This window comes from Lepidochelys kempii, chromosome 1, assembly GCF_965140285.1.
Source record: "Lepidochelys kempii isolate rLepKem1 chromosome 1, rLepKem1.hap1, whole genome shotgun sequence".
In the NCBI taxonomy this organism is placed as follows: domain Eukaryota; kingdom Metazoa; phylum Chordata; order Testudines; family Cheloniidae; genus Lepidochelys; species Lepidochelys kempii.
Window position 1 is genome coordinate 160,708,298 of NC_136380.1, and position 13,356 is coordinate 160,721,653.

Genomic DNA, 13,356 nt, shown 5'->3' on the forward strand with positions numbered 1-13,356 from the left:
CTGGCTCTTACTTACTTTTTGTCTGGAAAAATAGTGCTTCCCTATCTTACAAGGGTGCTGTAAGGCTAAATGTAGTAATGAAAAACTAGATACTTCAGTGAAGGGTGGGGAAGGGTCATCACATAAAGTACCTAAAGAGAAAACTGTAGCGGGAGGCAAAGCATATGTTGTGGTTTACTTAGCAAACCATGGGAAAATATAGAGGGCCAGGAAAAATACATTAATTGTTTGGATAGGTAATGAACTGTTATAACCAGGAAAGAAAGAGTTTAGAGGGGAAAATCTCCCTCTCCATCAAATCTCTGAATATGTATGGTGTTGGCGGGGGATGAAAGGGGAGGGTTATTTCTAGAACTGTTGACATCTGGCATAAACTGTGTAATTCTGACCAGTAGAATCCAAATGGGGATGTATTGTGTTCTCTGTTTTTGATCTTGGGACCCACTGTGGGTAGTGATTTCCTCACCTAAAGCATTTTATTGTCTGAATTGTGAGACAAAAATAAATGGCTCCCCTGCCTCCTCCATACCACCTCCTGTCTGTGATTTTTTACTTTCACCTCATTACAGGAAAAATCATTTTATTGTCACAATTGACTGGCAGCTGAAATTCTCCAAATGAGGTAAGCAGGGCTCAGACATGTTCTCTCTTCCCTCAGCAAAAATCTCATAACATATGGTGCTACATTATGTCTCAAAGCTGTAAGTGAAGAGGAAAACAGGCTGGGCTGGATTTGTCTGTAACACTGTGCTTGCTGGATTAATCTAAAGACAGATGCAAGAAGACACTTTAATTACTTCATCCTAACTTTTTATTACAACATCAAGTAAAATGGTGAGTTACAGAAGAACAGGGACTGGAGATAATCACAAGGATGAAGTCACACACAAGCTCATTGTTATATACCTGCCAATAGGGTTTTAAATATTCTGTACATGCATCTTAGTTTTATTTATTAATTTCCAGACAGATCACCTCAGAACTACCACTTTAAACTATGAGGTAGCTACTAAGACTGGGATCCTGCCTTTTTCTTCTGGAATTTTCTGAACTGCGACTGTATCGCCACGGCAGCCCGTTCTGTCTCTGGTGCATCCATGTCTATGTCAAAGTCCTCTTGAACTTTCTTTTGTCCATCTGTCCCGAGAAAATGAAAAACAAATTAATATCAATTTGAGAATATGATAACCAACTGCACCATGAGATGGAAGCTCCCCCACCCCCCGCATTTCTCTCATTTTGTGGCTATGAAGCCACAAAAGCTATTTGAGAACTAAAAGGCAACTGTGACAGAGTGCTGAGCCCCAGCAGCTGAACTAACATTCTGGGGAAACTGCAATGCTCTAATTGGTGCTCTAATTATAGCAGAGTTCTCATTATAAATAAGATCTATTTATTTGGTGTCTGAACCAAAAAAGTTTTTTTTTGTTTGTTTTTGTTTTCAAGGTTATTTTAACCTTTAAAAGTATTTGTAATAAAACTGACATAAGATTTGAAATGAAAAGTCGTTAAGTTGAGAAGTCAAAATGTTTCCTTTTGAAAATGTCAAAGTTAATTTGACTTCTTTGGAATTTTTGTTTCCAAAGGTTTGGGCGTTCTGACTGAAACTGTGGCGAATTCAACATGAACATGCAAAGAGTTTCAACCTGCATTCTTGGGAGGTAAGTGGGGGGGAAGCTTCATCCAAAAATTTTCATCCTGCTCTACTTATAAAATGTTATGGCCAAATTTAGCACCCAGTCCTACAATGAACTGCATGCCAGGACACATCTATGCCTGCATGGAGCCTCAATGGCATTAGTGGGGCTCTGTCCAAATCCAGAGGTCCAATCATTCAGAACAACTTGCCTTGTCTTGCCTCGGATTGTAATCTATGGTATATTTAGGGCAGAGACCATTTCTAGTGTCTCTATATCTTGTAATTTTATCACAAGTTTTGCAATATTTAAGGTGTTTCTTACAGCCCTACATCCTGGACTCATGGGGCTACACCAGAAATTCAGCTTTAATTGAAAAGACTAAGGAAATAGCTAGCCCTCACAGTAGCAGAGAGAATTTTTTAAAATATGAATCCTAAAGGTGCAAAAGTTACAGACCATATAAAAAGGAATGCCAAATGTTTTATTCTTGAAATCTCATGATTGTATTAAAAAGCTCATTGTTCTGGAGGCATCTAATTCATAATTTTTGAATACTTGGGGGTGGAAATACTGCATGTCTTTTCAACTGCTTACTGAAATGCCTACCACAGTTTAGACACTATGGACTCCAACTCAGTCATTCTTTCGCTGAGTAGAACCTTAATCCAAAACTATCGTATTGATTTCAGTGGAACTACTCAGAGCAAAAAGAAAACACACACAAAAATGGCCCAACTTGATGATCACTTTAGATAAGCTATTACCAGCAGGAGAGTGAGTTTGTGTGTGTATGGGGGTTGGGGGGGGTGAGAACCTGGATTTGTGCTGGAAATGGCCCACCTTGATTATCATGCACATTGTAGGGAGAGTGGTCACTTTGGATAAGCTATTACCAGCAGGAGAGTGAGTTTGTGTGTGTGGTTTTTGAAGGGGGGTGAGGGAGTGAGAGAACCTGGATTTGTACAGGAAATGGCCCACCTTGATTATCATACACATTGTGAAGAGAGTGGTCACTTTGGATGGGCTATTACCAGCAGGAGAGTGAGTTTGTGTGGGGGGGGGCAGAGGGTGAGAAAACCTGGATTTGTGCTGGAAATGGCCCAACTTGATGATTACTTTAGATAAGCTATTACCAGCAGGACAGTGGGGTGGGAGGAGGTATTGTTTCATGGTCTCTGTGTGTATATACTGTCTTCTGCAGTTTCCACGGTATGCATCCAATGAAGTGAGCTGTAGCTCACAAAAGCTCATGCTCAAATAAATTGGTTAGTCTCTAAGGTGCCACAAGTACTCCTTTTCTTTTTGCGAATACAGACTAACACGGCTGTTACTCTGAAACCTACTCAGAGCAAGATATTCTTCCTCATGAGTAAGGATGATGCAAATAAGGTCTTCTATAAATAATGATGATTATTAATAAACAAATATGTTGACATTATTTTGTTTTTATTTTTTAAGAAAATTATAACAGATTTATAACACAAATTCTGAAATAAATTATTTAAATTTCAAGAGCTCTTTATCTTTTCTTGTTACCCCATCTGTGATGGGGCCTCTACCCCACACAGGTGAACAGGTTAATAGGAGTCAGAGCTTAGTTAGTCCACTTTGTTGCATCTGGAGATTATAACGGGCTTGATTTGTTATTAGACCCAGCTGGGGAGGACCTGGGTCGTCTTCATAAAGGAATGAAGCAGAAGCTACTGAGAAGGTCCAGGAGAGAGGCCCAAGAGTGAGAAATCCAGGAGAGAGGAGGTAGGAAATTCCCTGCCTCTGGAAAGGATCTGGGAAAGGCAGACTGGAGAAGCCCACAGGGATGGAATTAATTCTTGTGGAGATCCTGGAAATGGGGCAAGGCACTGAGAGCCAGTCCTGAGAGATTGGTGTTCTGACAGGGAAAGAAGGAGCAGTGAGGACCTAAGGAGAAGCCTGGGAACCAGAGGAGAGGCTGTGTTAAACATAGGCTGTGGAGAGGCAGCGCCAGGGACTGGGAGGCAGGATGTGGCCTGGGAACACTGGCAGAGGAGTAGAGGGTGCAAGTGCACAGGGGCCCAGGCAATTTAGAAAGCCCCTGCAGGCTTGAAATTTTGTATCATTATTAAGGCTGTAGGCTTGTCATGGTGTGGAAAAAAAGTCATAGTGTTTGTCCATTTACTCATGACTTTTTGTGTGTGTGTGTCCATGACTCACTCTGCAGCAGCCGTTCCTTTTGTCTTGTGGGAATAGAGTTGGTGCCCTACTCTATGTATTGTAACCTGGCATGCAGGGTCACAGCACCACTCAGGTTTGGCCCACCCAACTCTCTATTATGAGGGGGGCAGGTGAGCCAAACTTCAGTGAGTGCCATTTTGACTTGGAGAACTGGCTCACAGCGTTGCTCAAGTTTGGCCCCTCCATCATCATGATGGCCTGTTTAGGATCATACAGTAATTTTGGTTGCATAGTGCAATCAAAAGGTTAATTAAATTAAGGCTTCTTGGTGGAAAACTTAATCCCATTAGTATTACTTTGCACTTCTATAACCATTCCATCCGAGAAACTCAAAGCTCTTTGCAAACATTCATTCATTGACCCTACGGGATACAGAAACATAATCTCCATGTTATACATAAGGAAACTGAGGCAGAAATTTGCACAGACTCACACAATGTGTCAGTAGGAGAACCAGGAACAGAGCCCAGCTCTCATAACCTCTAAAGATATGCCTGCACCGTGATTAAAAAACACACGGTGTTGAGTCTCAGAGCCCAGGTCAGCTGGCTTAGGCTTGGGCTGTGAGACTATAAAGTTGCAGTGTAGACATTTGGGCTTGGGCTGGAGCCCAAGCTCTGAGATCTTCCCTCCTCACATGGCCTCTAAGCCCAGGCTCCAGCCCAAGCCCGAACATCTACACTGCTAGACCCCAAGCCTGAGCTTGAGTCAACTGAACTGGGCCACCCACAGTCAGGCCACAGGTTTTTTTTCGTGATGTAGACATACCCTAAGACATACTTGCTCCCCATTACAGAAATATGAGTTTCGATGCCAAGGCCCAGATCCACAAAGCTTAGGCACTGACTTTTATTTTTCCCCAGGGATGCTCCACCCCAAGGCCCCACCCTCACTCTGCCTCTTCCCGCCCCAGCCCCAACACCTCCCGTGAGGCCCCTGCCCCCCTGCCGCCCTCTGCCCTCCCCAGTCCTTCCTGAGCCTCCAAACAGCTGTGGCTAGTGGGTGCTGAACACCACTATTTTTTTTTCCATGAGAGCTCAAGCTCCGGAGTGCTCAGGGACTCGGCGCCTATGCACAAAGGGACTTAGGTGTTGCAATGCTCACCCTAACCTTTAGGCTGCTAGCCACTTAGTAGAATCCACAAAGCCTGGGTTATGTGCCTAGGCTCCCTATACAATGCATGTGCAGAGATAAGCACCTGAAAACGGGATCCACAAAAGCCTGCCTGAGTTAGCCAAGAGTAGGGGCTGACAAGGAGCATGTTTCCGAAGTCCTGCCCATCTCAGGGAGTTAGGCACCTGTATCTGGGCTGAGTTAGGTACCTATGTCTGCTGGGGAACCACCTGCAGTCAGGTACCTAATCTGTTACTTACAAGAACAGTGGTGGCACATAGTGTGGAGAAGGGAGGGCTCCACCTTATAAATTTAGTCCAGTGATTAGGGGACTCACTTAGATGTGAGAAACCCTGATCCAACTCCCCGTGCTGCCTGATGAGAGAGGATTTGAACAGGGGTTTCCCACCTCTCGTGTGAGTGCCCTGATCACTGAGCCATGGGATGGTCTGACATGGGTCTCTGTCTTGTCCTGTTGAAGCTGTCCCACTATGTATAAATATGCACTGGGCCAGAGAGCGGAAGCAGTGAGCATGCCCAGAGGTAGAAATTTAAGCCCCTAGGGTTCTTTAACAAAGGCTAGATCTACACTTCAAATGCTACAGCTGCAGCACTTCAGGGTAGGTCTTGTCTTCACGACCAGCTCTACAGCGGCACAGCTGCACCGGTGCAACTGCTCTGCTGGAGCACTTTAGTGAAGACACTTCTGCACCGATGGGAGAGCGTCTAACTGCACCGATGGCAATCTGCCTCTCCCAGAGAAGCTCTCCTGTCAGCACAGTGTGTCTACGGGTGGGCTAGGTCAGTATAACTGCATCGCTCAGGGGTATGGATATTTCACACCCCTGAGTGACACAGTGATACCAATACAGGTCTGTAGTGTAGACCTGGCTGTGTAGACCCTACCTACACTGACAGGAGGGGTTCTCCCATTGGTGCAAGTAATCCTTTTCCATGGACCTAGTGCTGTCTACACCAGGACTTAGGACAGCGTAACAACTCCACTCCGGGCTGTGGATTTACACCCCTGACTGACGTAATTAAAACAACCTAATTTTCTAGTGTAGACCAAGCCAGAGAAAAGTTAAACTCCTAGTGAGTTTAAGTGCTTACAGAGTTAAGTGACAGCTGAACAGGGTTTTTGTGGATCACAGTGGCACCCAGATCTGGATGTTAAATGCTTAAGTCCCTTTGTGGACCTGGGTCTGACTGGCAGACTGGTAACTAGAGCTGGAACAAAAAAATTTCCCACTGTAAAATATAGTTTTTTGACAAAACTGTTGGTTTTGGGTTTGTTCTGGGTTTGTTGTTTTGTTTTTCTGGGGGGGGGGAATATATCAATTCTGGAGAAATATGGTTTTCTCATAGAAAATATCAAAATGAAATGAAAATTTTCATTGAGTCTTAGTGTGATTTTGTTTCATTTTTTTTAAATAAACAAACAAAAACCCCTGAAACGACATTTTACATTTAAACCAACTCCTTTTGTTTTGGTTCAAATTTACTGAAAAAGAAATTCATTTGAAATGTTCCAGAGAAAAAAATGCTGGTGTTCTCACCAGTTCTACTAGTAACCAGATTGTGGCTACGAAGAAGTACTAAGGAGAGGGAGAGATTTTTATGAGATTACAGGTCACTGAAGCTCTCCATTAAAATATTACAGTAAAACTCTTCCAGGAGGAGTGGAATATACAGAAGTGAGCAATGTTCTTATTTTATCAAAATGTTTATTGGGAATTCTAAAGGGAAGCATTTAATCTGCTCAGAAGTTGATACACTACTTTTGGCAGTCTGTGGAACGTTTTCCACTTCTACCGTACCATGGCAAGCTTTTGGCTAGTGCTCGGCTTCTCATTGTCATCATAATTGAGAGACTTAGTATTTAAAAACAAAAATAAACAGTTGCAGCTCAAGCTTCATTTAGAGTTTGCACAAGGGGAAGACACCAACCACACCTTCACTTCGTAATTTTAATAGAAGAAGTTAAGCTATCAAGTTAGGATGAGATAGCTACTTTCACACGACTGTAGTATGAAATCTCAGCTGGACTGAATCATTCCCTGTTGTGGCAAAGATTTTCTTGCTGTGCTGACATGAAGTTCTGGAGTTCTTTCTTGAATGTATAAGATTATAAAAAGAAAAGGAGGACTTGTGGCACCTTAGAGACTAACCAATTTATTTGAGCATAAGCTTCCGATGAAGTGAGCTGTAGCTCACGAAAGCTTATGCTCAAATAAATTGGTTAGTCTCTGAGGTGCCACAAGTCCTCCTGTTCTTTTTGTGAATACAGACTAACACAGCTGCTACTCTGAAACCTAAGATTATAAAGTCCACCAACTGTGATACATTTTCTTTGGGCTCTCTGAACCAAATAATCCCCAACTGGTGTACATCAGCCTAGCTCCATTGAAGTCAATTGCACTACACTAATTTATACAACTGAAGAGCTGGTTCCACCCTTTCTATTTTTGGAACCATTTTTGTTCCTGTTGAAATCAGTAGTGCAATTCCTCTTGCTGTAGTATTGAAACATGTGAACGATCTGATGATATAGACACAAGACTCATTTAGACTCTTAGATTTAGAAATTGATAGGATTCAGAAAAGGATTAGCCATGTATGTGGGTATATTACTTATATTAGACAGAAGATAGATATAGATATTGTGATGGGGTGTATAAACCCCACAATGGCAGTGACAGAGTTACAGGGAGCTCATGCTTTGGCACCTTCAGAGGAGACCTGTAATTATGGATTAGATTCTGCTGACGAAATGCAGGCTGGGGGTTTCTTATAAAGGAAAGACTACAGGGCAGGAGAGATCTAGGAATCTTTTCTGCTTGCTGGCAAAGGAACAATAGAGGCGCCTGTAGGAAGGAGCTTGTACCCTGGGACTATTTCTGAAGGGAAAAGGTAGCTGAGGAGAAGACTCCTAAAGCAGGCCTGGAAGAAGTGACTCCAGGGAAGAAGCACTGAGAGTCACTGGGGAAGCCAGGCATCCATGGAGAAAGCCCTGGGAGGCAGTGGTCTGTAATAGAGTGAGGAAGTTTGTGGAGAATAGATTCTGAAAAGGATGGAAGAGTCTTTGCCCCTTTCAACTGGGGTTTGTTACCCTGGAATGTGTGGGATTCTTCGTGTGACTTGGTTGGAGGGCCAAGTCCACTGCACAGAGCACTGAAGTCCAGAGAAGGGTGAGGGGCAGAGGGGTTGCAAAGCCAGGTTTCACTATGTGGTGGTGCTCTGGCATGATGCATCTATGATAACATATATGTTTTGTTTTTAATGGGTTATAAACCCTCACGATTCCAGGCATTAACCAACCACTAACTGAAGAAGGTTAAGAAGAAATTTGCCCAGTAGGCAGGTTATTCCATAATTATCCATTGTGGGGTTTCTAGAAGCTCCCTCTGAAGCATCAGTTGGCCACTGACAGACACCAGACCGATCTGGTATGTCCCTGTGTAGAATGAGTCAGATGGACACACGTGGTCTTGTTTTCACAAGGGAAAAAAAGGTGTTCTTAACTTGAGTTGGCTAACTCAGTTGAACTAACTCAAGGTAAAATCGTTAACGTGACCAGCAACCTTCTGTGAAAACTACAAACAGGACCGTCTCTTGTAGGATTTTACTGCAAGTTGGCTAACTTGAGTTAATATCACACCTTTTTTCCCAGTGAAGACACATTCTACAGGTGTTTTATGGCAGTCAGGAACATTAGACTCTCCATAGAACATTACGTCCAATCTAAAATGAAACACAATATTCACAAACCAGACTCCCAGGTTAAGACTTGTCCACTACTAACATGCTCAAATGCTGGTACTGATACACAAGCAACAGGATTCCCCTCCTCTCTCCAAAGATTATCCCTCATCCCCACTCTTTTTATTTTATATGGGCAAGTTAAGCTGAGTCTCCCAATGATAACACCCCTCAAAATGACTTAACATAATGAAATATCTGCCAGCTGCAATACTATATGATCTGTATTGGCCAGTTTAGACAGCACCTCCATCAGTAGATGGTGCTATGTCCTTATCTTAGCATTAAGCAGTTGTCTTGTATGTTATGTTTTTGTTGTTCTGATCTGGGGTTGTTAGCAAGTTCAGTCTTTCTGCCTGTGTGTGCTGGAGTTGGCACTGGAATTTGTAGTGTCCAATAAATCTCTAATTCTATAAGTGAGTATTACAGAACTATCTATTCCATTTCCTGAACAAACACTAGAATGTTAACCTTCTTTTGTGCTTCAGAAAGTTATAATCAATAACAAATACTAGATGGATAATGAAACTTTGTCAGACTCTTCCTGTCAAGAGGCGAACAATCCTTGTACACACTGAAGCTTCCCAGCTACCTCCTGAGAAACGTGGTGCAAGTGTAATTACTCACAAATGCCTTTGGCTAACTTCTTGCTTTACTTCTCAAGTCTATACCAAAATGAATGATGACAACACAGGAAAATGGAAAAACATTACATTTTCCTCCAGAGCCATGAATGCAAAACAGTCCTATGAGGCATTAAAGCAAGGAGGTATAGGGAAATACACGTTTCAAACGATGTTAGAAAATTAGAGAGTTAAACTTAAGAGTTTCAGTTCACTCTTTGCTCTAGAATAGCTTCATGTTGCCATAAATGAAGCAAAGATTTTTTTTTCTCATTTCCTCTAACAACATTCGGAATGAAACTGTACTGAAGCATGGGCTGAAAACTATAAATAGTAATGACACTTCAGATCTTAAGTACCACATGCTCTCCTTGTCCCAGTAAGGATCAACAGGAGTTACAGAAACGTGGGTAGAATATACCCCAAAGAATACATTGTTTTCAAGGACTGAACTGCAGTATTTAGCAACTGACGCAACTAAGGGATGGGGAAGAATGTCAGCACCCCACAGAAAGTTAGCTCATGTAGGCACTTTGTCTCCCATAGGGTCAATACCTCCTCAAGTGGCCCAGTGCTCAGGGGGACTACACAGGCTGCACCATCCTTTATGCTTCCCTGACCCCAGCCTGTTAAGCCAGCCAGTACAGGCCATGGTTAAACCAGACGAACACTGAATTGGGGAGCTCCTCATTTCTGGTCCCATGGATGTTTCAGCCATGTGGTAAAGTGATGGTGCATCATCTTGTGTGACAGGACAAGAGACTACCTCACCAAATTTCACAACAGTTCCCATGAAGGCTCATACCCTGCCAGAGAGTGTGAATGTGTGCAGAGTGTGGAGAAACACAATAGGCAAATCATGGTCTTCCCAAAGACCCTCTCCACTATATAGGGCCAGGAGAGCAGAGAGAACTGACAACACCATTCTGTTTCCCCACATTCAGGCTAGAGGAGGAAAGCCAGAGCTTCCAACTGTCCCTGGAACAGAGGGAGAGCTGGAGGTGGCAGACTGCTTCTTTCCTTCTCTGTCCCCCTGGACGGGAGAGGGAGCCAGCAGAAGGACAGATCTTGCAGCTGAAGAAAGGAGGCAGATAGGGGTCTCAGCTCAGACAGTTTTTCTCCCATCAGATGCTGGTGCTGATCCACCCACTGGCAGGAAAGGTTAGAGCCCAAAAACTCCCCAGCCAGGGACAGCACCTCCTGCTCTTCTGATGCAGGACTGTAGATGCTTCTACCTGACGTCCTCATTTTACCAGACAGTGAACAGGCAGGAGGGAAACTTCAAGGAGCTGAGCTCTTCCACGCCCAGGAATAACACTGTTTCTAGTGTTAACAGAGTCAAGCTCTGTTCCAACATGCTCCCCCTTCTTCTTAACCCCTGCTCAGCATCACTCACTAAAAGATACCGCAGAGCTCACTGACTCAGCAATTCTACCTTGCTGTTCTTGGTGATGTTAGGCTCCTCTGAACTTGATTGATATCAAAGCACATGCTTCTGTGATCTCACCGGCTCAGCATCTCTAGCTTGCTGGGGTAATTTCAAGGCACTACTTTCTGAGAGGGATCTCAGAAACTTCCATACTTCTAGTTTGGTGAGTTGATGTCAAGGCTCAGGTCTCTATGAACTCACCAGCTCAGTAGCTTTAGTGAGTCAAGGAAAATATCTGTGATACTACGGGTTACCACCAATCTTGCTTGTTTGCCTGGTCAGAGACCAGGTTTTTGTGTGGTTACTGCCTTACTACCACCACCTTATTGGGCTGGCCTTATCTTCTATCAGTTCTCTGGGTCAGCTCCACAGTTGCCAACTTTCACACAGTAAATAAGCACCCCGACTTTCACAATAAGCCAAAAATCAAGCTAATCTCATTTCAAAACAAGGCCAAAACAAGCCAATCACTTAGAACCCCAACACTTTGTGACTATATCCCCCCCCCCCCGCCCGCCCCCGGCGTGCAGTCTGGGACTCTGGTGGGCCCGCTGTGCACCCCTGATTCTCTCCTCTGCTTGACCCTGCTTGCCAGGAGCTGATTAAAAAAAAAGAAGCAACAAGCCAAAACCTAGCCAACAAGCCAATTAAGCCATAACCAAGACCAACTTCTGCATTTTGTTAGTGGGTTTGGTATGTCTGGCCAGCTTTTAACCTCCTGGGTTGATATCTAGGCACAGACCTATGAGAAGTTACACACTCAGCACCACTGGTTGGCTGATCTAATGTGAAGACACAAAGTTCTGTAAGCTCCATGGCTCAACTACAGCTTGCTGGGTTGATGTAAAGAGACAGCCCTCTGTGAGATTCCTGGCTGATCTTCTCCAACTTGTTGGATTTATGTGAAAGACCAGAGTCCCATTCTGGCTCAGATCTTGCCTAGCTTGCTGGTATAATTCCAAGGCATAGGCCTTTGTGAAGTTACTGCCTGTGTGAGAGGAGCCATTACACTAAGTAAAACTATTTCCCCATGTTTATTTCCCCCACACCCACCCCCCACTGCTCCTCGGACGTTCCTGTTAACTGCTGGAAATGGCCCACCTTGATTATCACTACAAAAGGTACCCCCCCCCGCTCTCCTGCTGGTAATAGCTCATCTTAAGTGATCAATCTCCTTACAATGTGTATGATAACACCCATTTTTTCATGTTCTGTGTGTATATAAATCTCCTCATTGTATTTTCCACTGAATGCATCTGATGAAGTGAGCTGTAGCTCAACTAAATTGGTTAGTCTCTAAGGTGCCACTAGTACTCCTTTGCTTTTTGTGAGAGGAGCGTGGCCCTCTCTACTCCTTACCAACTTTGAGGACACAGCAGGGGTGCTATGTCTTCACACCCCTGCAGTGATAGGTCAGTAAACAGATTTGGGGTGTGGGGGGGGGAGGAATGAAGCTCCCTCCCCCAACCCTTGTACAATGGCATATCAGAATCTAATTCTGAAGATGTGAATCAACACATAAATTTCGTTATTTTAAAAGGACATTCCTACCAACAAGCTCAGGGATTATAGAAGAGCTTTCCTATCTATGCATTTAAAATTCTACAGGGTAGTACCTACACAGATATAATTTTGTTGTAACCATTCTACTTGGTGAGATGGAGTTTTCTCTGCAGGTAAATATATTGGTTCTGATTTCCTTAACTTATGGTATTAACAACTTTACGTTTTCAAGTACCACTTCCAAATCTCTAAGGCAACCCATTCTGTCTGAGAGTGTGAGACTGGGTTTTGTTTTATTTCTTTTGCAGTGGTTGGTTATTTTGAAGGAAACAGGTGCCTGGATGGTATAACTTCCCCGCAGTAATCACCACCTAACCCTGGACAACAAACCCTAGAACCTACATCTCTAGTATGACAGCAGAGAGAAATAAAGGTTGTGATTAGTGATCAGGTTAACTCTACAGCTAATTATCTGACCAGCAGCAAGCAACTCCTTTAATATCACTAGAAACAAGAGGGGAAAGGAATTAACATCTTTCTGTTAAAACTGTAAATTATCGTTTGGTATAAAGATGACTTTATTTATTAGTCAGCCAGAATCCGTTTTTTCCTCAGATTGACCTTTACTTTGGTAATGCAGTGTTTTTATCTCAAATGTGGAAAAATTAGTTTTGATGTAGGGCAAAGACGGTCGTTCTTTTATGAGTTTAAAAATGTGTTTTTCAGCATGAGGCCTCTGAAGTGTCTGATATTTTTCCAGTTCTAAAAATGTTATAGAGAGCAGCAATATTACTTTTGACACAAGAGAAATGTAAGGGCTAAAAATTATGTATAATCAGATAAAATATAATAAGACAGAAAGGAACAGTCATAAAGATAAATTTACAAAATTCTATTTTAAACTAATATCTAGCCTGCTAAAGATGATTTTCTTCAACAATTAACATGGTGACAAATATTGTTTGTACTGAAACATTAATATTTAAAGTCATTCCTTTCTTTAGAAATAATTATATTGATGCCCCAATTATAGACTTTTAAAAAGGCTAAAAAATATGAGCTTGTGCTAACCGGG

The 13,356-nt window shown here is 42.9% G+C and overlaps 1 protein-coding gene and 1 long non-coding RNA gene across 2 annotated transcripts in view; one reads left to right on the forward strand and one right to left on the reverse strand.

The window, feature by feature from the left end:
* Nucleotides 1-568: 568 nt before the first annotated feature.
* On the forward strand, nt 569-12,717 carry LOC140905340 (uncharacterized). Its single transcript, XR_012156829.2, has 3 exons — nt 569-622; nt 1,587-1,661; nt 12,590-12,717. It is a non-coding gene; the product is annotated as an uncharacterized LOC140905340 (long non-coding RNA).
* The window catches only part of PCP4 (Purkinje cell protein 4), a 67,096-nt gene continuing 54,534 nt past the window's right edge, over nt 795-13,356 (reverse strand). The window contains exon 3 of the mRNA XM_073328470.1: nt 795-1,137. Within this exon, the coding sequence (XP_073184571.1) occupies nt 1,010-1,137 (128 nt within the window). The 3' untranslated portion in view covers nt 795-1,009. The remainder of the gene's footprint in view (nt 1,138-13,356) is intronic.